Source organism: Temnothorax curvispinosus, unplaced genomic scaffold (assembly GCF_003070985.1).
Source record: "Temnothorax curvispinosus isolate PA1 unplaced genomic scaffold, ASM307098v1 QBEX01016033.1, whole genome shotgun sequence".
In the NCBI taxonomy this organism is placed as follows: domain Eukaryota; kingdom Metazoa; phylum Arthropoda; class Insecta; order Hymenoptera; family Formicidae; genus Temnothorax; species Temnothorax curvispinosus.
The window spans coordinates 215,998-243,216 of record NW_020225813.1 but is presented as its reverse complement, the minus strand read 5'-3'; the positions used below and the strand labels follow the sequence as shown (position 1 = coordinate 243,216).

Here is a 27,219-nt window from a genome sequence, read left to right as displayed (position 1 = left end):
TTTTCTTAATAGAATCTCGAATACAATCTTTTTCCTATTACTGGCGTTCTTCTCCAAACTGAATGCAATTCGCAACACACAGCATCGTCACTGTCGGAGTTTGCGAGCGTATTTTTCGAGAGCAGTGTATTATCGTTGCCACAATTCCGGATAAACTCCCGAAATGTTGCGCCCGAAATGTCGATCATTCGTGATACGTGATATTCTCGTTTCTAATCGAAGTAAATATTTAAGATAAATAAATAATCGAGATAAATACGAACAATCACATGCTGTCACGTTCGTCAAATTTAGCACATGCTAGAACATTTTAGCAATAATTATATAGTCGTAGTTACGGATATAAATTGGTCTAGCACACTACTATACCAAACTGTTCATGTAATAATTTTCTTACTTTCCTAAAAAAACTTATGAAATTTTTAGTTTAAATATTTCGAATTATTAATAGAAATTGAAAAACGTTTTTAACAAAGATGAGAATGCAATGAATAAACTGCACTATTGCAAAATTTCGAATTGTTTGTTGGTCCTTTTTTTGCACTTTCAATATATTACATACAAAAACCGCATTTCATTCGTCTTGTCTATTGTGCGAATTTTCAATAGATTAACGGTCGTATATAACTGGGATAATGATGTCCGTCAAAAATAACGTCTTTCATAATGTCTGTTACTTTAATGCTCGAGTCTAATGCGGAAATGCGGAAATCTTGGAACAAGAATAACTGATAACAATAATAATTATATCCATGAACCAATACGTTCATACGTGAGGTCTTGATGGACTTTTTCTTCAGTTATTTATTCGTTGATCAGGAAATCGCGCTGGTCATCTTCTCCGACGCAGTATTGATTGCTCTGCTTTTGATTGAACGCAGATGAAATAGAATCGATTCTACGATTTCCATCTTGGAGCGAATGTAATTATTATATGTTCCTCTGTTAGTGATTGGTATACATTAGATATTGCAATTAGAAAGTCAGTTATTAGATTAATTGATGCAATTAGATTGATAAGTAACGTTTTCCTCAAAACTGTTTCAAATTTACAAAATGGTATGAATGGTGTCCCTGATAATTAAAACAATTCTTTCAGATTCATTACGCATATTCTCAGATACACATTCTCTACCTAAATGTAACGGTTTTTTCGATAAAATTTAGTCTTTTTTTGACGAGATAATATGGTCATCTTTTTCTTTTGTTTTAACAACTTGTGAAAAGTCCCACAAGTTAAAAGCATGCTATTTTGTTATTTCAACAAATCTCAATTTTTTCTATAAGTAAACAACAAATAGCTCAATGTAAAAAATAAGAAAAAATTTTGACTTTTTAATTTTCCAGATTATTAGTCTAAGCTCAATTAAAGCCACTATTTCATTATTTTCTAAAAATGTCATTTACACAAGATAGGTAAGTAACTTTGATATTTTTCATTTTGCTCTATAAAATATTATAATAATTATAATTAATAATATACATTTTTAATAATAGAATATGCAAATGCTCACATTTCTTTCTTTCTAATTCAAAAAGAGCATCTTCAAATTAGTCTATTTTTTCGACTCTTTACAGTGGCCTAATCTCTTAAATTGACAAGTACAACTTGACATTATGTCATGCTATTATTATTATAACTTTGCGTTGCGTAGGAAGTGATGTAGTTTTTCGAACAAAACTTTTCTTTCATATTATATTCTCTTTTTCGTTCCCGTCGGGAACAAACTCATATTTTTGCATGCCAGAACAATGTCGTAAATATCGATGATTGAATAAATCATTGTGAAAAATCGTCGTTCGGAATAGAAAGGAAATGATGTATTATCGCATTGAACAAAATACCATAAAACTATTCGCGTGTTTTATGTTTCTTCGTTGCACATGAACGCGGTGCACACACTTTTCGCCGCGAGTATTCCATGAATTTATCTATCGCTAATTCATGGATTTAAAATTGGTCTAGCGACAAAGGATCGGGAGATGACGCTGAAGCTACTTCACGGGGACAAACCGTGCACAGAGGCAATATTTTGCAACTTTCCTCATTGAGAGTTGTAAGGCTGAAACGCGCAGATTTGCATGCGGTGCAACGAACTTCTTCTTCTTCTTGTTCATTCATTCATTCTCGCTTAAAATTGCGCGTTTTATTGAAAAATTTCTATGCCGGTGATCTATTCGATTCCATAAATAATACGAAGCTTGTGTTTTTCTCTCAGAATTTCGTAATAAGACTAAAAAATGTGTAGGATTAATATTGTATAGTGACGCACTGCGTATTCAGGAATAAGTAATCTTTGTCGACGATATTCAACTTTTATAAAGAATATCTTAAGATAAATGGATCAAAACTTTTGCAGTGAATTTTTGAAGATAAATTTGAAGTCAATTTTTTCTCGATAAAAGTGCTGAGATAGTCATCGCTCTTGGAAGTTTTTAAAATTACAATATCTTACATTTCTGCAATTATGCTTTAAATTAAAATCCTGTTAAAATAAATAATCCATTCAATGTAATATTGCTCTTAACTTTTTTTACAAATAACAAAGATTATTTAAACAAGAATTCTATTTTCAACCAATTATTCAAAAACTATCGGCGTCTTTTTGTTGAAAGATATTTTCTGAAAGAATTTAAGAAACCAATGAATATCTTTTACATTTATTGCGGTCGCTTTGTAAAATTTCTGAGTAAACTAATTAAACGTAAAAGCTAAATTAACCTTAATAAATACACGATTGCTTTGATTACTTGATTACTATCAATTTTCTACTTATGTCAACGGAACGTCCAAGAACGATGGAGCGCCGGAAATGCGCTTCCTTCGGGCGTGGACACAACCTTTATGCGTGGGGGCATGTTGAATATTAGCTCGAAGCCGAAGTCTCTCTTCGTTTACGCATCGCTATATTTGCCAGATAGAATATTATGCCGGCATACAGTTGAACATGACTATATTCTGCGAAATTTGGCCGTGTTTAACCGAACCAAAGGTAACGGTTAGTTAAATAGCGAGCGGTGCGCACTCTGCGAGGTAATTTATTAAATATTCATCGCGAAATAGCGTAATCCACATAATCCATTTGCTACTCCGACACGCTTTAAAGCAGGGAATTAAATTTAACCACAGAATGGATCAAATGTTTGTTCGCAATATGTTAAATTTTCTATTGATCCTCCATTGGACTCTAACGCGTCATTTTTTCGTAGTAATTAAATGTATGCGCATAATTGCGATTTCGATTTTACGTAGTAATTAAATGTATGTTAATTGCGATTCTGATTTTAATGCAATTAAAATATATATACTGTAACAAACATGGCACGATAAGTTTTATTAAATTTACCACCGCAGATCAGTGAGGATGAGGTTGCCACAAGTCAATAATATATTACAGAAATTACAATTATTACAAAGTTTAATTTAAAAAGTTTAATTTGAAAAATCGCCGCCAGACAATTTATTCACAACGCGGATATTTTCGGCCAACTTGCTACCAACAATACGATCCGATTAATCCCGTCGATGATCGCGGCGAAATTAACATTTTCATACGCAAACTTTGCGATAACATTGATGCGTGATGCAGTGGACATCCCGAACTTTCGGGTGGCATGACGCTCGTCCGTAACTCTCCGAACTATGTATGCGCGAGCATTGACGACGATATGTCTGGTTTACCGTGTAACATTAATATTTGGTCATGGTGTCTTTTCATATTATACCAACGGGATTTCCACGAACGACACGAATAATGAACTGATAGAAATTGCCAAATATAGAGATACGTGGATTCCCAATTTGTGAAATTTAATCATCTATATATGTATAGAATTTAGTTTTATCAATAAAACAAAGATCGACGAACATAATTATGCTACTTCTTTCCTTCCTAATTTAATTTTAATTTATTTTTAACAATTTGCGAACAAAGACTTAATAATGAAACGAATGAGACATGTAAGTGCTAATGCATATGTGCAATTCATGAGGACCTGAAATAAAGTCAGGATAAATCAAAATTTGTAATAAAATTGGAGCGTTTCAATCTCAATACTTTGATATAAATTTCAATTTATTCTGATTTGATTTCTATTACCGACCTCGCCAACCATTCCATTTTATTTTTTGATTGTTTGCAACGATGGAATAACAATAATTAAAACTTTATATGTACAAATATCTGACAAGAGAAATACGATAATAAAATCTACAATGCGCGTACAAAAAAGTTATGCAGACGAAGTCAAGAAATAAATCCCGACGTACCGAGAAAAAAATACAATTTCTTTAAAGATACTACAACCGGAGGAATCAATATATAACGATATTATAAAACACATATAAATGTATTTTTATTCTCGTTGATCTCACAACAAGAGCCTTAAGTGTGTTTAGAAGATTTATCAAGCAACACCCTGTAATCGTGTTATGAGGTATCTGCTTCTTAATGGCCCGATTTTCCGTCGCGAGTCGCGCGTATTTATTGCACGAATCTATTTCGTGCCCGCTATATATCCTAGAAATCGGAAAAACGGTCGCGCACATGGGGCGAATCTATCTATCTTACGTAATCCAGCATTTGAAAGTGGGTTGCACGGTTCACCGGAGTTATTTTCTGGCTTCTCCGGGCGGAAGCTTCTGTCCGATCTTCGTTTCTGCATGCGTACGAAAATCCGCGCGCGCGCGCGCGCCTGCATATGTAGACACGTGCTAAAACGTGTCATCGACAGGCCGAACATTTACTTTCCACGTGGACGACGGCCAACAATGCAAGTTTCAGCGGACCTCGAAGCGGCCTTACGTAATCGGAAATTGTTACGATTCGTTACGAATGTTACTCTAACATCGTTCAGTATTACTTAATAAATATCTCATTAAAAATTCCCTGATTTACCTCTTCTTTAATTCCTACGTTACGTAATCTTTTAGGATATATTACCTGCTCGACCCAGAGGTTCGTCGTCATGATCTGATTCTTCAAATTCTGCAAGAGAATAATTTTGTGAGAATACATCGCTTTCCCCCCTGCTCTGAAAATATATCGCAACATTCCTTTATGAGCTAATTTATCTCAAGCTCTTCCGAGATGATTAAAAAACGGACTCTGTATATGTACGCGTCAACGGGATCTGCTATAACAATTTTTATCATTACGGAATATAAAGTACGCGTTAAAATTCGCCTTCGGATAATGGCATTAACAATAGTTAGCTTCAAAATTTGACATCAAAATATTAACGTACAAAAATATCTAATATTAATATTTGAATCCGTAATTTTTGTTTGCTTGGTTTTCACATTGTTGTATACGAGCAGTATGATCGTGAGAATACAATTGCTTACCACATCGATGAGCTGCGAAAGCTTGAGCTTTATTTTAACGGTGAGGGCGTCTGTGACGTTGACCACTGGACGAACCAGCTTGTTGTAATTCGACAAGAGATCGTCGTATAATCGCTTCGCGTCTGGATTTCCTGAGCATCCTGGAAATACAGGAGAAACGTGTCCTAAAATCGTCGCCCAAATGGGAAACTTATCGCACTAAACTAAATTTCCACACGTTACAATGCTTATTGTCTTTATAGGTATAGCGGTAGGCTTAAAGTTAGATTAACAGCAAACTGAATCGAAATGTATGTAATGTCAAACTTATGTACACTATGTCATACAATGATATATCATTGTATAAATTATTACTATATAAGTCCGAAAATAATTTACTTTTATTTTACGAATTAATTTAAATGGATTTTCCATTTACGATCTATTGTAGCTTCATTGTATTTTTTTTTCACTTTAATATGACTTTTCGTTACTTCTACGAGATTTAGGACTAATATCGCGATTCGGACGATAGTCGATAAACGAAGCGAAAACAAAGGAATCCGAAAGGACACGATGAGAAGAGGAAAAGCGGGAAATATTTCGCTCCGAGGGCAGATATCAAAGGAAGGGAGACAACCGTGGATAGTTTGCTCACGTAACAGGACAGCTCGGTAATTCCGCTTCGTAGTTTTCCCATTATCCGTGCCCGTGTGAGCGTGCCGTGTATATTTCGCTTTGCGCATATTTAACCCTTTGCCGTACGGCAGCGCATAAAGTGTTGCCGTCATTATAAAGACCAACACATAGGCTGGAATATACGATACGAACCCAGATATACCAGCCGTCGTCCGAATCGTTCTCCACTTATTTGCAATTTCAAAGTAAAACGTTGAGCCCCTGAATCTGCGTGCAACGCTGCGAATCACCATTAATATTGGAGTCACAAAGCGCGGCCTGAGATGTACATTTCGCTAATTGTAAGTATCCCGATAACGCAGAATGTATGTGTGTGTGAATGGATAAATGTGCCGGAAGAATATTGTTATATAAATTCTTTTTAATGTTCAATTCTTTCGCGTCTCAAAAGTTTGCGATATTTTATCTCTCATTATATGAGAACACATTCAAGAGGCTAGAGATAACTGAATATTTTTCAATACAATATAATGTCCAATCTTCAATCTGTATTGAAATATTATCGGAAATTGCATTGTTATAATAATTGTAAGATTAACGAGACAAAAAAGTAACATAATTCTCCGCCATTATAAATTTTTTCACATCATCTATCAAATCACTGACTTACGGTACAGAATGTATTTGTTATACTGCAAATTCTGTAATTTATCCATCTGCGTTGATTGAGGAAATTTCATTTCTTCAACGACGAATTAGCGCTGGATATGTAGAGACGACAAACACTTCCGCTCGTACGACGAGACGTGAATACTTGTCGATATTTCGTCATTACGATAGAGTCGCCGACGGATTCGGCTCGCCCGCCGTTATATTATTTATTCCGTTCGCGCGTCGTTTTATTACCGTTTTACGAGCTCCCAACCATCCCGTTCCTAACGCGTGACGTAACGTCGCCAGTAATTTTAATTTTGAAACTGAGCCAGGGGGGGTCCTTCCGGCTGCGTATATTGAAAGACAGTCCCGGGAAATTGGATTCAAGACTAGCCGGAAAGATCATAGCCGCGAGACGAAGGACTAAAGTTGCCTGCGAGAAAAAATGTCAATAATGATGGGACCCGATATATTCCGTGTTTAGTCTAATTTAATCCCTGACATATCAGAGTAATCTTGAAATACTAGTATCAACGATACGCTAAAATTTATATACGTGTATTGAAAATGTTACAACATGTAATTGGCAAAGACCCTACGATAAAACTTTTATTATACGGAGTGTTGTCCTTTTATAGTGATTTAACTTTCACGGTATTAAAATTTTGCGCAAAATATCTGCTAACGCGATGAAAAATTGTTTCCGACTTATACACATTTATGTATTTACAATTTATTGATTTCATACATTTCTGTGATTTAATACATTTTAATGGCATATAGATACATGTCGTGCGTACATTTTACTCGATTTTATAATAGTATTTTACAATATACTAAACCGTACAAATATTTCGAAGATGTTATCGATAATTGAGCACAAAAAATTTATCTAATCTGAATTACAATTAATATAAATACTAACAAGTAACAAGGAAAAAGTGAATTTTGTGAGTGAAATGCGATTAGTTGTGCGTGAATTAACGTTACATTTAATTAACAATTTAATACAAAGTTATAAATCATATATTTCAGCTCTATTTTGACGTCAGCAAAGTGGTAACAGATAAATTAAATAATTTTGCTCTCTCTGACTCGCACTCTTTGAGCATCTTAAGATTGATTGGACACAAAGACAATGTAATTTTTTGCTGACAAACCTTGAATCAAAGTTGTCACTTTTTCCTTGTTGTTAAATTTAATGTCTTTAGTTAATTATGTCAATGTCTTTCAATTTCAAAAGTCTTTAAATTATTATCCATGTATTTTAATATAAATACAATATTACTTATTTATATCACGATTCACGACTATTATCTGACAATTGTACATATAACTATTCGAAACGGTAGTTAATTCTCCAAACGGGGTGGCATTTGAAGGTCTGGTTTTGTAATCGCGTCGCGTTTGCTCCGTTCAGCTGTACTGTTCGCGCACGTTTTTCCCAGTAAAAAAAAAACAGAGAAACGAAACGACGATGTTACGACCGTCTCGTGAGAGTACACTCCACTTGCATAGGTGCGCAAGAACAACGCGGAGAAATGCAATCGTAAACGCAGACGACCTGTGTATGTCCATACTCGCAAACCGCGGTAATGTACGCATCTCGTAGACCTGCACAGATGTATGCACGACAATGCGTATTCGCGTATAACGACGTGCGCGTTCGTGTGGATTATAACGCCGTCGGGCTCGCAAACACACTCGCGGGACATGGAAAACGCTTTACGAGCCTCAAGTAGATTTTGCGATCACGCGCACAGTCGTTATTCGCCTATATGTATGCAGAAATAACATTCACCTATATGCATTTTGCATTTTCGTGCGTGTTTTTTTTGCCGCAAAATAGGGGAGAAATATCCGCCAAAAAAGATGTTCTTTTTTTTATTATTAGAACATTTTTATTTATTAGGAAAGGAAAACCTGGCTTGTAAATTACCCGACACTATCTATTAATTTTGTAATCTATTTAACTATTTCATGTGCAGTACGACATGTATGTTCTAGAATATCTAAAAAAATATATGTCTAATAAATATAGAGTCATTAAAATCAAATGAACACTCATTTTAAAGAGTATTGTTTAAACATTTACAAAGAATATTGTAATAAATACTTGTTATAAAATGTATAAAAAATTATTTGGGTAATAAGATCCAAAAGTTTTCGGATTAATCATGAAATATATATGATATGATACACAGTGTCACTTCGTATGGCGATTACTCAAATTTTAACGCTTCTAATAATATAAATTTTTCATCATATTTGCTATAAGATACACATACAACTTTCGCATCTTTAATATTTCAAAGAAATTGCGGATATATTAGACCGAAAACTTTTGAACATTACTGTACAATTCTTATCAATATATGTTTCGTCATAATTTTTATTTTTTTAATAAATTGAGTCTATATTTTATAATCCTAAAAATCGTTTCAATACAAATTCTCATTAGAATTAAAAAAATTGAATTTTGCATTCGCTATTTTGAATTTTTTATATTTCGATATCATTTTCTTATTCAGTGAAAAACCTCGTAATACACAATTTCATTGGTATTTGCGAATATTTTATTCTTTGCATCTGTCATATTAAATTCCATTTGAAATTTTTATGTGTTTATCCCATTTTCGTAGTCAGCGATTCCAAAAATTCCTTTAAAGATAATTAAACTACATATGTTTCTTTTAATCAGAAAATGTCAGATGTGAAAAAATTAAACAAATACAGTAACTAAAAAGAGTTTATTCTCTATTTCAACAAAAACATTTATCTTTAGATCTAAAGAAAGAAACGTTAAATTTCTCCTTTTTTGAAAATTCGAGCTAGCATTTAGAATTCAAATTCGCAATTTATTCATTATAGACCTCAATCTGTCAAAATATTTATATCTGTTTATTCATTACGTTAAGAATAGCCGAGTTAAAAATTGTTTACGCTATCAATTCGTACTCTTTAAGAAGAAAATGAATGATAATCATATTACGTGTTTCGGATTGGGAATGAAAGATAAATTGGGATATTAGGAGCGATAAGATGAAATTTTCCATCGATTAGTATCGGTGGATGATTAGTATGAGTCTCAGGCATTCGATTCCTAGATTGATCATACGTACCTGATATGAGCACCAACACTATCCACATGATCCCCACCAGGCTCTTCATCATGTCATTGTGTCACGTCCACCTCATTTCTTCTCGCCTTCGTGCGCCCCAGACCCCTCAGTTTTTGCACTGCAATGAAAGAAGGATGATCGGTCGATCGTAGAAACGTTATCAGATCTCGTGTCAACGTTCTTTCTTTTCCATTTATATAATTCTTATTGTTTTTCTCACACAAATTATCGTTCTAAAGTGAGCATAAATATAATATATTAATACATATATCTATATATGAAGGTGTAAATCGAGAAGTTGCTGAAATAAAATAACTGTCATTTTGTAATGAGTGATTAAATTGTTATGTATGCATTAGTTTATGGAAACGGATTACAATTAGGTACACCTCGTACTCTTTCACTTAAAACTTTTTAACTCTTTAATCAGTCCCTTATAAACCAAGGTATATATAAGGTAAGGGTCGAAATTGAAACCAGGACCTGCCAGCTACAAATTGATCGTTCCTGCACAGAGCCACGCCTCGCCCTATATAGTTACATTTCTAAAATTTCTTTTACTTCTTCTTTTAACGCAGCAAACAAGTGTATTATTGCTGTATCACGCAATTTATGAAAAATTGGAAAATCTTAGGTTTAATATTTAGTTATGCAACATAATTGCGTATTGATTACAACTGCGAAATCAAATTTGTAAATTTACTACAAAGGTACAACGCCAAACGAATTCGAATAAGGCACACGCAAAGAACGGACACGAAGAATGTCGGCCGAGTTGAATTATGAATAGGTAATTGTGGGCTATCGCGAAAACTTACGATCGTTTTTGCGCTCGCGCTCGCGATATATTCAAATATGTCCATGTCGATAAAACACGCGATAAGCTATGGTATTCACTTATACGTGGTGATCAAAGATATGCAGTTTTCTGAAAACGATAATGGTTTAGCGAAAATTCGGACGTCATCGCGATCGCACGTGATCTTTGAGAATTAATCAAAGATGTTTTTATTTATTAAAAAATGAGAGAGAGAGAGAGAGACTATATTCATTTGATATATTATTATATTAACATATCAACTTTTTAAATAACAAATACTAATAATACAAAAAATTCTGCATTTTTTCAATTATTTTCTAAGGAAAACAAAAGGTAGAAATGAAAACTTTTCAAATAATGCTCTTTGACAAACCAAATAAATAATGAACTTCCAACTCATTTTTTAATTAATTATCAAAAGGGAAAGCGCGAAAATTATAACGGTCGATGGGTACTCGAAACAATTGCGGTATCTCCGTTGAAAGACCGTCGATTTAATATTTCCTGAAACTACCCACTGCCGCGATTACAACGACGGCGCATAATTTTCGACGGCAAAGTGTTTGCTTTGCGCGAAATAGATATTTGATTCATGGTTTTTACGAGCGGGCCGGAGTTTTGCGCGCAGTTATCGGCGCCAATTTTCGCGCCGGGAGATTTATGGCAGTCGTAAGGCTCGCATTTACGTGATGTCGAACCCTTTCTGCATTTTGATACTTTTGCAGGTGGTGGCGCGACGGCTGGCGTCAATTATTCCAGCGATTCGGAAACCATCTCCGAATCTCTCGAATTCCAATAAATCCTCTTGCGCGCGGATATTCCAATCTTTCGCCGGAACCGGCCGCGAGATTTCGTCAACGCAACCTACGAATTTCTCAAATTTTCTTCCGACTCTCGTTTACAATTCGCTTCTCTGATGACTGATACAATCGCTTTAGCGCTTTCCTACATTAAAATATATATCTTACAATATTTATTGCAACAATATATGTAAATAGACCCTTTTATATAATAAAGGGTCTATAAACGAGCAACAATAGTTGTTAGAAAATTAACTTCGTGTATTAATTTAAACATAAAAATATCAGAATAGTACGGTTTGACTACACCGAGTCTTCTTCATCAAAATAAATTAATCAAACATTTAAAATTAACAATAAGAACAACTAAAGAGTAAATAAGATTAAATTTATAGACAATAATACATTGGAATACCATAAATAAAATGGGAATGAAAATAAGTCAACATAGATATAGCATAATAAAAAGTAACAATAGAAAATATACGATATATTTTATAAATTAGCAAAATCTGATCCGATTTTGAAGATCGTACATAATTTCCTTGCATAGATATTCTTGCTCAACCAAGAGAATTCAATTATAGAGCTAATTTCAAATGGCTCCAATAACTTCATCCGTGTCTTATTGTTAGAAAAGATAACGAGGAAACATCGTGTTGAATCAGGATGATAGGACAATGGTGATGCAAGCGATGTCGATGACGTGAAACGTACCCGCTGATTTGCTGCTTGATGCTGCGGGACTTTTTTCATTTATCCGTTTATTGACGTGTGTATTGTAGCAATGTCACTCGTGTACATATGTATCCGTCATTCGGTGGAAGTAGATTCAACCGAAGAGAAAACCGATTCGCGCTTTAAATTACAAAAAAGCCGGGCGCACGCGCGCGCGAGCAAAAGTTGTCGTCTATATCGTGGAAAGCGAATCCCCCTCTTTCCCCTCCTTCTATATATCTCTGTGTTGTACATCTATATTTCTCTTCCTATATTTATCCATCTATCTATCCGTCCGGCTTCCGTTTACCGATCATTTTTACGCCAACGCGAACATCTCTCTCTCTCTCTCTCTCTCTCTCTCTCTCTTCCTTATTTTTCTTCCTTTTCACCTGTGCCATATTCCAGTTCCGCTCGTTGCGTCCTGTTGTCGGTTTCACGCGTTTGTCACTCGCGAACGGTTGCATGAGCATTGCGTTGACCCGATTTTCGCGGATCCGATAGAAAATGGGGATCCTCGAAGAAACGGTACAACACAGGGATTACGATACATTTTTCGAGGGTTTTTTATCCTTCGTATTAACCCCGCAATAATAGTTTCTTTCCATTTACATCAAAACTCAGATAATTCTCACTTGTGACGTCATAACTCAGTTAAACGCACGTTCTTTTTGCATGCTGGCAAGTGAGATTCAACTGAGTTTTTATCCACAATCGAGACCACGTGCTTTAATGAATCTAAAATAAACTCACATTAAAAGTGAGGCTATGGACCTGTATTATTATGCGATAGCTTTGTCACCAAAATAACCAGGTAAATACAAAATGACATGTCTTACCTGAGTATAAAATACTTACAAAACTGAGTGACTCAGATCAGTTGAGTGTAAATGGAAAGCAACTAATAACGTGATTGAGCCATTAGCGAGCGATTCTGTTTTCGCATGATTACCTCTCGTATAAATCCAGTTCCGTTGTACAAACATATTCGCAAAGATCGTGTGATATCCTCTCCATTCTTTTTATTAATAAAAAAAATCCAATATCCAATATGGAAAAAATCTGTCGTTTTTCGAGATTGTAGATTGTTGCTGCGATATTGAATTCCTCACCTGTGTGTTCGATAAATCTCCGCAAAACTAATTTGGAAATTAGCAATCAAACTCTACTCTTTCTGTTCTAAAAAAAATGTAGTTATCGTTGCTAAACGTTATTCCGCAAGACCGCCTCTTTCTAACAAAGTATACGCAATGTATTTGTCGGAAGGGGTAGTTTCTCGGGAATCCATATTGGGCAATCGTTCGCGAATCGCGTGGGGGGGGGGGGGACAGACCTTTCAGGGCGCGAGATAGATGACGGGCGATCGGGCGGGCGGCCGTGTGAGTGGCAGGCACTTATTATTATCGGTTATTCGGTTCCGCGAGTGCCAATATTCTGTTATGCGCAACCCGTCGCGTCAGTTCGCCAGCGACGGGCTGGCTGACTGGCTGTTTGGCCGGCCGGCAACATCTCGCCACCCGGTCGTCCCTTGTCCGCTCCGCATCCATTATTCGGCCGACTGGCCGGCCTGCAGCCCCGGGGTTGCATTTTTCCACGCAGAACCCCCGATACCGACCGGCAATATCGCTGCGCGCAATAAAATTGCATATTGCACACATACAGGCGCTGATCCGTTTTCAGACCTAACAAAACCCAAACTTCTCATCTGGGTCCTTCCATCAATCCTGGTTTTCTTCGGTGATAAACGTCGAAGGCGAGAAAAATTACTATTTGAGATTATACTTGAGATCATTCAATTTAATCTATAATATCATCGCGTCGCTGAAGATGGCTCAAAGTAGAGCCAAAACGTACGATTTATATTAAATAATATATTAAATTATTAATTAAATGTTACATAGCGTTGGCTCCACGCTATAGGCACCCAACTAACCGCGTTTGACTCTCAAAGCTCACTTTTCCTTGTTACTCCTTAAATCACTATTAGTCGTAAATTTTCAAAATTGGTCTATTGAAGAACTTATAGAATAATCGTATTTGGAAATTAAATATTGAAATGGTTTAAAGAGAAATTACTTATTACTTTGTCACAAAAATGGCATATTAGATTATTGGATTAAACATTTCTTAAAATTAAATTCAGAATTAAAATTTTCTTGAAATAGAATCTATTTGAAATTAAAGAATGATTTTGATTTGCACTTCAAAGCTCAGTTTTTAAAAGATCCTTTATTCTCAATTACTTACTGTTGCACTCTCGATATTTTTGTTGAGGTAAAATCAACTCCAGCTGATCGAAAAGTCCGTGTGTAAAAAGTGGTTCGGTAGATCTATGACAATTCGTACATGTATAATACGTACATAGAGTTTTTACAACTGATAACAAAAACTTCCGTGCGATACACGACAAAATGGAAACTCGACAGGTCATTAATCGACACGTGATCGAACTCAATCTATGTACAAAATTTGAAAAGCTTTCAGTAAAAACAATTCAGCAGTCGGATCTTCATCAACGACCGTATATTGCGTCGGTATATAATGGCCGACGAGTGCACCAACGTTTATTTCGTTTGCCTTATTTCCATTCTATGCAGAAAAGTTCATTTATCGATCACGAACACATTTGACGTTGAAAATAAACGTGATATGTGGGATCCTCTATAAAATTTCCACCCGGAAAAAATGGCCTTACAAAAACATAATAAAATATTTCTCATCTCAATTGTACACCTCAAATATTTCAGATGTTTTTTATTAAAAAAAAAAAATGTTTGAAATAAAAATTTCACAGTTTTCGAGGGAAATATGATACACGCAACTATTTTTTTTATATTATGCGTTTTTTATGACACTAGACACTACAGATGCGCGCTACGCGCGCGCTATTTATCTTTAACATTTCACTATTAACCCTATTATACACAACTGTCAAAATATACAATGACAGCTGCAAATGAAGTAAGCGCAGCAAGGAAACCAATCGGCATCGCGGAAAAGCGGCAACAATAAACTTCACATCTCCTTTTTAGAAAAGGATATCAATGTCATTGATATTTTTGTGAATAAGAATATAATTTTTCTCACACAATATGATTCTTTTAATCATTCTGTATGTAAAAGTATTAAGGGAAAATTATCTAAAAACTCAATAGTTACGAAATATTTTACGTGCAACAATTCTTTTATGCCAAATGCTTTTTGTGAGATATCAGTGTCATCGATATTTTTGTAAATATAAAAATATAATTTTTCTCTCACAATAATTCTTTTAATTATTCTGTATGTAAAAGTACCAAGGAAAAATTATCTAAAAATTCTAAAAAATCAATATCACGTTTACGAGATATTTTATATGTATCATTTTGATAAATTTTGGCATAAGTCACATAAGATATAGATTATCTGTACATTTACTTTTTTATCTTGATATACTTATACTTTTACGCACAGAACAATAAGATGAATCAAATATAAATAAAACATATAGCATACTTTTAAAAATAAATATGCAATTTACAATGTTCAATTACATACCCTTTTAAATGAAACCACTGTATACTTTCATTGAATTTCAATTTTGATATTGTAGACACGCCAAGATGGAACGCTATGTTTATACGTGGCGATGAAAACGTGATTTATGTCAGATCCATTTTTTATACATCTACATTTACAAGATATTCGGAAATACTCTCTCACATTCGCGCACACAATGAATCAAGAATCATCTAATCGTTACACAACTCGATTGTTGTTTAAGATGAGTTATACACTTGACAAAACTTTGGGAGTACGTCTTCGTGTTAGAATTCAAAACACATAGGACAAACGAAAGAGATATTGGACAAGAGTGCAAAGTAGGCTATTAATACGTAAAATTTGACGGCAAACACATATCGGGATTACCGTTGCGCTTTGCTCCAGAATATCGTTTAGGAAACTTCACGTTTCCTTCACTCCCGTCCGAAAGTTATTTCTGCTACGTGGCTCGCGGGATCGATAAACCCCGAATCCGTCCGTCGCACTGTCCATGCCTGGCATTTTCACTTGCCAGCTTGAGAGCTTGAGAGATGGATAATTATCTCCGCTACGTACGAGCAAAAAGCTTTTTAAATGGCTTTCTATCCTCATCCACGTGTCGTCAACAAAGCTAGCTAGTAAATGAGTTTTCTCGTCAACCTCGGTATACCGAGAATAAGTAAAATTGTACTTCATGTAACATATGTCAAGAGGTATTTAAACCAGAAACACAGGCTAGTCATTTTACGTTTACAAAAATTTTCAGATATGCTTTGCGCGAAAATTTCACAGATTAAAATTGTCTTCGTCGAATAAGTATCGACTCGCTGAACTGGTGAATGTGAATTCTGTTTATCGCATCCCAATGCTCTCGGTAGAAAAATTTATCGTTGCAAATTCTTGCCTGACAAACGGCAGCTCGACCTATTTAACTGAAGATTATGTAAGCGATTGTTACAACAACTGCGACGCGCCGGCGTTATTAAATTCATAAATCTTATTACTGCTGTTAAGAAACTGTATCTTCAGCCTCCACAATTAACTTCCGCTGATTAAGCAACGTCCCGTGGCGATCCCCGTGATTCATTGATGCAGCATGAAATTTTGCTGGAGTCTAAATATATTAATCATGCAGATTATCAAACTGCGCGCAAAATATCCATCTATATAAATGAACTACTAATTACGATAAGTACTGTGTTTCTTCACATTCACTCCAAACTTAAGCAAACCTGAAAATGTATTTGTCATCAAATTTGAAAAAAAATTTTGCTTTGCGATTGTTAATTTTATTTATAATTCAATAAACAGGACTATAAAATAATATTTCAATAAATGACTATATCCTGCAACGATTGGATTAAATTCCATACGATTTGACCCTCTTATTAAAAAATACCATGCTTTATATTGAGCATAAATTTTCATAAAATCATAATTCATTATTAAATATTGTAACATATATTACGTACGATGAGTATACCGACTTTTGAACATTAATACGCGGCACATGCGCATTTTGGTCCTCGGTTTGGAATCCAGTCAGCCCGATGTACAATAGCTCAATAATTCGGATATCCTCTTGTATTAATTAATCGAGATTACAGCGACTGCGCGCGCTCACTCGGCTCTCGCGTGTAAAAATCGTGCTCGCGGGAGTTATCGGATGTTCGATGGGGATAGAATTTTACTGAATCGTCCTGACAAGTCGCCGGAGTAACGTAAAACTCGACAACGCTCTTTCTGCGCGATCCTGAGGGAAAGATATCTATAAATTCGATAGGCGAGGGATATATTCGGCCACGCGATCCTCATTGCGGGATCAGTTTACGAATAATGGTCTAGGGTAAAACGTCTCTTTTGCTCTCTTCTCTCTCGAGAATGGACCAGTCGGAAACGAGAGAATAATTAATCCGTCTGTCGCGGTTGTTCGCGAAACCATATTGCGGTGCGGATCGATCAGAATTACAAAACGAGCCGCGGTTGTGGAATAATAATACACTTAGACGACAGGGCGGAGGTTCGATGTGTTGTCGCGCGTTTTTAATAAAAATATATGGTGCACCATAAAGGGATTACGATCCATGCGAGACGAGTATAAACGAGCGGTCGCTTTCACGAGGCCGGTTGCTCGCAAAAACCTTCGCAATGAGAGTCCGCCTGTGATGGCGCGCTCTTTATTTTTCTTGCCTGAACACATACACACGCACACACATATACACACACGCGCGCGCGCGCGCGCGAGCATACACGTACATACGCACACAATAAACCGACGATGGCAAGGTGATCAATGCACCTAGAATAACATACAGGCTTTGACAAATAACATAAAGACCAGCAAGGATCGTCCGTCAGAAAATACGCACTGACGTTTAATGTAACATCGATCGATACGTTTGCTGAATTCAGCGAAGCGACTACGGTAATTAATAACGATTAACCGAAGTAATTAATTCTTAAGAACGTGTCTATAGAGAACTCCGCAGAATTAAGAAATAATTTCGCGTAATATTATTTCTTGTCGAAAAATGTAGGCAATACCAATCGATTTTCGTAATCTCGTGCGTGTTACATTATCGAATATTAATTCTGATGTATAAATCGTCGCATCGGTGATACAAAGGTGACCGCCGATTCTTCTTCCGGTATTCATCCGAGACCCTGTGAAACCGCGTTCTTATAAAAGTCATTGACATTGATTTTTTCGAGATGACTCATCATCTTATTACCGGCAATAGAGACTCATTCATCGATGGCCGATGATTTATTACCGCAGTGCTTAGAACCTATCGATCAATGTCTTGGGAGAAAAGAGCCAACTACCCTACGTTCTCAGATAGTTAGTCGAGCTAGGACCGATATCACGATTATCGTAAACGTTACGGGAGAACTCGAACTCTAGCTTCTTGCTTTTGCTCGCGAATAATTTTCTCAATGCCTTATTGTCTCTTCGTTCGTCGAGTCTCCGATCTTAAATATTTCGTTATCGTTTGCGATCGGCTAGACGCAAAATCCAATTTTAATAGTACACGACTCACCGATACTCTCGGAGAAGATAATGATCGCTTCACTATATAAGCGACGTAACTTCAGTGGACGGTCGATACCTCGCTACAATAATTGAACCCGCCTCGGAAATAATGAAGGAACGCGATTTATTCGTGGGAATGAAAGATTCAACCGCATTGTGCAGATTGTCGCGCACGGATATGCATATTATAAATATCTGTGTCCCCGAAAAAAAAGGCGATTGACCTCGGTCAATCGATATCGAATTTGTCTGAAGCCAAGCAATCCGATTATCCAGATTACAGAGCAGCATCTTTCTCATCTGTTTTTAAAGCAAGCTTCTAGATTCTAGACTACCTAGATATTTAAAAAATCGTGACATCGGACGAGATATTGGTGGTTTAGATTTGACAGATTTTTATTCAGTACACTAACTGTCAATTATAATAAGAATTATATCAGAAATGATATAAACAAGTAATTAAAAAGGATATTTCTGTAAATAATCATTTTATCAATATCGAAAATTTGTCGGAATGAGCAAAAAACAATATAAAAGGCAAAATGTTCATTGGCAATTCAATATCCTCCATTTTTGCGTCATGAATGTTTATATTATCAATGCTGCTGTTCATTTTTCCAGAGAGAGAGAGAAAAAGATAGGAGAAATATATCGAATAGCGAAATTTCATGTTTGGATTGCAACGCGCGATACTGCATATATGGATAATTATTAACATTCCGATGGGAAAAGGGATGTTGCTAAATTTCCCAGCATTCTCCGAGTCTCACGAGACGTCTTTAATATTGTATTACGGAAACTTCCGCTCTCTAGGATGATGAAAGAGATACTTTCCCAAAGTTTCGATCTGAAATTTCACTCCTATTGCAATAATGAACTATATATTAAATTACCTTGCAGATACTAAGTACAATTACGACGAAGGATACTAACTAATGTAACTTGAATTCTTCTTCTTTAAAAGTACACTGATCATTATTAAGATTAAGAGCCTCCGCGTTTGCGAGATTCTTTCAGCTTAGTTTTCAACGTGCCGCGTTTAATTCAGGAAGTGCGTATGCACTTCGTGAGATTGAACGCCTTTAATTAAACACGCTTTTATGGCGCATTTTCGCCTGTCCACCGTGATATATGTGACGTGTAACGCCATTAGATCAACGAACTTGTCGTGGTCACCGGAAGGCGGAAATTCCTGGGCAGTCCCGTCTGACTGGATACGTCTTACTTCTCGTCGAGCAATCCCAGAAATGCCTCGCGGAATTCCAGAAATCCCAAGAAGAGTGAGAGAAACGGCGAATGGTAATTGGAGCCCCTTGTTAAAGCGAAAAGCCATTGGAAGATATACCAACGAAACGAATTGCAAATTTATTTTAGACACGTACGAAACTCAAGATAAGAATACATATTTAAGAGAATTATAAGATTGTAAAGTTTTGCTTGAAAGAGAGAGGCAAATCTCCAAAATAGAATTGAGCAGCATTGTTCAAGATAAAATTAAAACTTATATAAGAACCGCTCTCTGACATAATTTTAAGCGTAAAATCAAATTCGCTTCGCGTGCCTCGTATACATGACGAAAGGCGACTTCCGTATCCGTGTAACGCACTATTAACCCACAGTAGCTAATATTTTAACTATACTCCCGCGTTTCACGATTAATAGCAATTATTTAGACAAAAAGTTTAATGCAACAGGTGGGACTTAATGCTTTGTGAGTGTATACTTTATAGCCCCGTTTAATACAATGCGTATAATCCATAATCCACCGAGCGATCCCTGCTCCTTTCTCATTTTACACACCTTCCTCGTTATACATTCGGTAATTATCAGACTTCTTATTGTAATCCCGATTAAAATCGATAGATTTATCAATTCAAATCCCGGTACTCTTGAGATTTGCGCTTGAAATTCACTAAACGAGCGGCTTATATTCCAGATCCAAGCGTCCGGATCGTCGACGAAGGCCATTGTTATGCAATCACGCGATTTGACTAACAATTCCGATTTGTACGCTGCAAATACAAAACGGTTGACGACGGCTGAATCTCGCGATGCACTGGCGCGGGGGAAGAGGGTCCTCCTTGTTCACGGATAATCGAATATCGGAGACTCGAGACGTGCGCGCGTCTGAAAGACGTTGGAGATTCTCAGGGAATCTCATCGTCAGTATGCGGCACATTCGGTATATCAGCCTATACTCCCGCGCATAAGGCAATCGGTACCGCACTCGCGCAAAATCAATTTGGCCGCACTTCGACTCATGGAAAATGAAATATCCTCAGCATCGCATCGGTAGCATCGCGTTTTTCCATTCGCTCGGGTCGCGGCGCGTGCGGTAAGAATATTTTAACTATCCCGAGACGTCTGCGCGACGAACGAGAGATGCCGAATGCCTCGCTATTATTCGTCTGGTCTGTATAATGACACGTATAAAAGATCCGACGCCGCGACGATGATTGATGATCGTTTTCGGCGATACGTCAAGAGCGAACGCGAGGGGTGCGAAAACGGAGGAGAACAGATACTCCTTCAAGTGATGTATATTTGAAATAAATGTATAATGTATATAATACGATCCGTCGAGTGTAATTTTGAAATGCGTATATGTTTATCTTTCTTTCCTTTCAGATTTTTTCGCGAAATGTTATATTTCGCACCACGAGAATCACTCTTGGCGACGTAACCTTTTCGAACATCGCGCGGTGATGTGGCTCGGAAATTCTGACGTGTTGATATTTACGGAGTGTAACGACAAACGCTCGTGTTTTCCAGCTACAGAGCAGTAAAACGGGTACACGTGTTTGAAGATTCGCACATTCGCCTGGCACGCACAATGCGTCGACGGATACACGTCGATGCATCACCAGGTTGTATACGTTCAACGGCGTAGAAGACTTATTCAACCGCAATAACAGCGATAAAACAATCACGTAGCGAAGATAAAAGAAGCGAAGTTGGTGAACAGAAGTTACGTGAAATCGAGAAGAACGAGATTTTTTATATTCCTACTGTCATTTCTAATGTTCTTATTGGTCGCAGTACATGCGTTTGCAGCTTCCAATATCACATTTTTAGAAAGAACAGTGTTGTAATTCGAAAGACTTTGTCAGATAACTGTAGATAAATAAAAAAAGGAATCGCCCAAAAATTCGAAAGCCAAACATAAATTTACTGTTTTATTAAATTAAATTTAAGAGAATTCCGTATATTAACTGGTTACGTAGAATTATAACAATCGTGCTCATTTCAAATGCAGTATTTTAATTACAAAACATAAATAACGATTGTAATAATTAAATATAATAAACTAATATAATTATAAAATATAATAAAGAATATAATAAAAATGCAAATATACCTCTTCTATTTCTGGTAATGAATCTGATAGATATAACAAAATGTGTGTAACTTATTATTTAAAATTAAATCAAACTCACAAAAATACGTGGAAATTATTATTATATAATTTATCAATCCGTGCTGTGGTAAAAAATGCAACGCTTAATTACACGCGACTAATTATGCCATACAAATTAATGGCAAATTTTCATTTGGCGCAGTAAAGCTCGGTTTTTTAGGGAGCTCTCAAACAAAACCTGTCAGCCTCGAGATGCTAAAATCCGCCATTGACGCAACTTAAATGAGATTAAAAATCAACTACGATTCCGTAAAAATTCTATAAATAATCTGTAAGAATTATTTTCTTCAAGTATTTTCCAAGAATTCCGTGGAAGCGATACACAGAATCCAGAATCCCTCTACAGTTTTAGAAAAGCGGCAAAATGTAGAAAGCATGAGTGAGAAAGAGATATAGAGAGAGCTTACTGTAAGAGTTTCTCCAGTGCGCTTCTCAAACATTTCTTTCGGGTAAACGTTCCCGACGTATTCTCAGCGGTCCGGTGTAATGGAGATTGACTGCAATGATCGAGGCTTAATAGAATCACGGGCGCGATGTGCGAGAATCGGAAGGAGAAACGGCATAGTCGGGGATTTAAAAAACAAATACGTGGACGCTCGTAATCGCCCGATCGGGGCTGTAAAAGGGCTGAGCTGAGGTGAAGGAACCAGGCGGCGCGGCGCCGCGGCGTAGAGGTATAGGTAGATCGCGTAAAGGAGGGGACGAAGAAAAAGATAAAGCGAGAGGGAGGTCTCGCAAGTAGGTCGCACATCTTACAGCTCGATATCGCCGAACGCTCTTTTGTGTCCTCCGTTAAATTGGGTTACGGGAGTGCTGTCTGCTTGGAAAAGGGGTGCGGAGAAAGGTGGGAAGAGAGGCAGAAAATGTGCGAGAGTACTCTTGACGCTTGTGCTGGACATCCTTGTAATCATTGAGCGACACCGATGACATCTCGGATTACCAACAACGATACTAATGCCGTAAACGATACTAATATCAGGAAATATATGTTTTATCTTGAGATGTATCTTGAAAAGACGTGTGTCGTATTTGAGAAAATCTATTGAAAGCAGGGGAAATTACAAAACGCGATTTAGAGATCTCTGCAACGTTACAATTAATAAACGATATCTCTGCAGTTTTCTAATATTATAACGTGATGAATTTTATTCATCAAAATATTGAAAATTAGATGGAAATTTATTATTTAAATTTGTAAAAACTTCTCTTTGATTTACGCAATAATCATGTAAGAAGAGATATGCAAATAATTAAATCAATGTTTTTTTTAAGCTCTTATATTTCTAAGATTACATTTTAATATGTGAATAAGTTACATCAAACATATTTCTTTCGATAATTTCTAATTATAAAAATTTAGTTAATTACAAAAAAGTTTCTCAGTTTTATATGAAAGTTATGAATTTTTGAAAGAACTGCAGTAGAAAAAAATACATATATAAAAAGTTTTTTTTTATTGCTCCAAAGTGGTGTGTAATAACTTTAAAGAGTGCCGACGTCCAATTTGCATATTAAATTCGCGCTGGAATATAATTATCTGAATTACCGGCGCAATTTTACGGGAGAGCCAGCTTGTATACGCGACAATGACGAAAGACAATCGGTTCGCGGTTCTGGAGAGAAAAATAAATTGCGATGCAAAGAAGATGCCGGAGTTATTCCCTCGGAAAACTTGAGACCTCTGCCCGCGAGCGCAATCCTGCAGGGCCGTAGAGCAACAATGGCCGAGAATCCGTGGCACTCGAAACTTCCGGCCGCTACGCCGGAAGATTTGCCTCGCATTTGTGACGGTCTGGCGATTCTCGACGGCGCGTTGGGATATGCATTCGTCTAGCGAGGGTGGAGTACACGTAGTTAAAAGGATTGAATAACGAAGAAGCGGAAGTCTGATTCAACGGATCCGCATCGGCAAGTCCGACGTGGCATGGCGCTTCGAATCTACGTAAATAATGTAACTTTAAAGTGAAATGCATAAAGACGACTCGATGTATTTTCCTCAACTCAGGATTAAAAAAATAGATACGTTCTTCTTTTTTTTGCTTTTCCGTTTTAGCAAAGTATGAAGAAAAGAGCGAGAATGAGAACGAAATCATCGTTACAAAGGCACACGCGCGTTTTTATCAATAGTAAAGGAAGCGTTCTACCTCGAGAGAGTCTTTGTCGAGGAAGAGATGATAAAAGGAGCACTTTTTTAAAATTGTTTTGAAAGTAAGTCACGCCGAGCGGCGCCGAATGAATTCAAATCGCCAGACGATGGGCGACGGGAGGAACGTGCAAGCAAGAGCGATAAGATGCCGGAAGCTGACAGCTTGAAGTTTCCAAACCGTAACGGCGCTTACGTCGAACGTCATTTAGTGTTCCAGTCTCGCGCGAGCGGAAGTTTCGAAAGCTTTGATACTCGACAGCCGCACGTACACGTAGCGGGATGAAAACGAAAGGAAAATGGAGAACGCAAAAAAGAATCTCGACCGAATGCTCACAATGCATTTCGAGCTTCACCTAAGAGCCATCGTGCGCGATCCATCATTTCTGGACAGATGCAGGATTTGAAGAATCTTAGAATCAAGCAGCAGTATTTCTGCAGTAATAGCTCTTTTGTAGGAGACAACGTGAATTAAGTAAAATTTATAATTTATCACTCACAATTAGACGATCTCAGAACAGATTTCTATTTACAATTATATGTGCTATACGTATATGTATCATATAAAAATATCTCAAAAAAATACAAAGCGTATGTACCAAAATATTGAAAAATATAATACAAAACTATACGACGTATAAAATTATAAGTAAAATAAATAAAATCTCCTATTCTGTGAGTATCTAAAAGAATAATATTAGGATCCTATTTGATGCGAATTATAAATTGCCTAAAATGAGTCTTAATACGTAAATTTATAAAAAGCTTATAAAAATGTATATTAAATTACACGAAATTTTGTATACAATTTCCATGTATAATTCAGAACTTTAATTAATTTTCATTAAAAAATGTTTCATATTTGTAGACTTTATATTGTATAAATATTTAATCACACAAATATTTTTCTCTTTGTAATTATAATTCTTTTCTAATATTTTGACTTTCCGCAGCTAATAAGTATAAACTTTCTCGTTTATACGTATTTTTTCGACCGAAGGAGGCCGCAAAATGGCCGCGCCCCAGATATTTTGACTTTCTCGGCGAAAGTTCACGTGCGCGATCGTCAATGCCGTATCGGCAAACCCACCGATCCAATTATCGCGGTAATAATAACGTGTACGGCGTTACAAAGTTACTATCGGGATAATTCGTGCCCCGAAATTGGTCGCTCGCCCCTCGGTGGCGAACCGCGAGACTCGAAGCGACTCGCTCTCGATCGATAGGTCGTTGCATTCCGTGTGCGGGCGTTCGTTTCGCGACCGATGCAATTGCGCATACACAAGCGTCCTAATCGGCGGTTCGTGCACAGCTCGGTTCTCGGCCACGGATGATTGCATGAAATCAAGGCACGGAGCTAATTTGCTCCGGGCGACTTCAGTATACGCGCGATAATCCGACAACTCGAAGCGGCCCGACAATCCCCTTATAGTGATAATTAAATGCCGCTCTCTCGCGATCGATCGGATTATTCTCAACAATTGCTACGGAAAATACACCATTCGCCGGTGCTACGCACGCTAGCCGGCTCTCACAGAAATATTGATATCGCGTGAGACATATGCGTTATCAAGGGTACACTCTAAGGGAAACCGATTCCGACTTCGTTGAAAGAGCCGGCCCTAAAACATTTTTCTATAGAACCGAGCGATGTTCCTCGCTGTTATTATGTCTACGCACGCAATAAAGATTATTCTAATGCATTGTAATAAAATATATTGTTGTATCGTGCGAAGACGAAATACAAGAAACATTTTAGGAGTAGCTTCTTTATAGTGAGACGAGATATTGAGATTGTTTTTCCATTAGTGGTATTCTCACGTGATCCTTTACATATCAATATCATTATTTCTGCGGAGCACCTTGTCATACATAGCGAACATATTTTCCACAATTTTATTGAAAAATATATAAATATTATAACATAATATTGTCATAATATAAAGTTCAATATATACATGATTAATATATCGTTATTATATATATTTATTTTTTGTATATTTTTTCCACGTTTTTTAGTGACTCATCTCCTATTTAGAATAGGGCAATTCTCAAATCATACAGACAACTCTTAAATTTATATTATAAAGATAAAAAATAGTAGAACCAATTCGAAATATATTTATACAGTCGTAGATAATTACTCATGTTTCGTTATTTTCTAAAGATGGAAAGACTGTTTTTATCTTACTTTCTACTAATTAGCATAAAAATATAAGATGCTCACGTTTAATGTACGATAGCACAGGGAACATCTATTTTTGCTTGAGAAAAACTACAAGTGTCAAATAAATTGACAGTTATACTTCTTACGTGAAAGCGACGTGCACGTGATATAAGGTCACCCATTTCGCGGGGATTATTTCATTCCTGGACTTTCGACCGGCGTCACATTCCATAACGTCCCACTGTTCAAATGAAAATCCCAATATGTCGATCGTCATCGACACTACCAACGTATTCTCGGGCTTCCCTTCGTCATTCCGGCGTGTTCTGGAATCCGAAGGACATGCACCCGCATACCCTGTGACCCAATAAGACATCGCCCGGGATGAACGGAAAAGATTTAACGGATAACCGTTCAAGGGTAAGTCAAATTGAAGGGACAAAGATTGAGAGCTTCTTGTTATATTTATAAATTTTCTATGATATATACTCGATTGTAAGAACTTTAACGCGTTCCCTGTCGAATCGATTTTCGGTAACTTTCCGTTCAGGTCGCGTGGATCGCATGCGCCCCACGTCGAGGCTAATAGTTTTATTTATAACACATGCTATATAACATTTATAAGACTAGATAAATTATTATCTAGAATTATTAGATATTAAGGAAAAATATAACGATGGTTCCACGATGTGATAACTGTATTTTACATAATATTTATAAAGCATCTCTCAGTACATGATTTTATAAAATATTTTATAATAATGTTATATGTAGCGAAAATATAAAAAAATGGCCATTCCATAATAATAGATACCTTGAACAGGGTGCATGCAAACGCCCCACGCGGCAGAGAACAT

At 36.5% G+C, this 27,219-nt stretch overlaps 1 protein-coding gene across 3 annotated transcripts in view; it reads right to left on the bottom strand.

Annotated features, from left to right (window-relative positions):
* LOC112466298 (acetylcholine receptor subunit alpha-like) overlaps positions 1–27,219 on the bottom strand; it is an 84,555-nt gene that overhangs the window by 9,441 nt on the left and 47,895 nt on the right. For all 3 annotated transcript variants that reach the window (XM_025034329.1, XM_025034330.1, XM_025034328.1), the window contains 3 exons: positions 9,742–9,859; positions 5,348–5,487; positions 4,944–4,988 (listed from right to left, as the gene is read on the bottom strand). In XM_025034329.1, coding sequence (XP_024890097.1) covers positions 4,944–4,988; positions 5,348–5,487; positions 9,742–9,793 — 237 coding nt within the window. In that variant the 5' untranslated portion in view covers positions 9,794–9,859. The remainder of the gene's footprint in view (positions 1–4,943; positions 4,989–5,347; positions 5,488–9,741; positions 9,860–27,219) is intronic.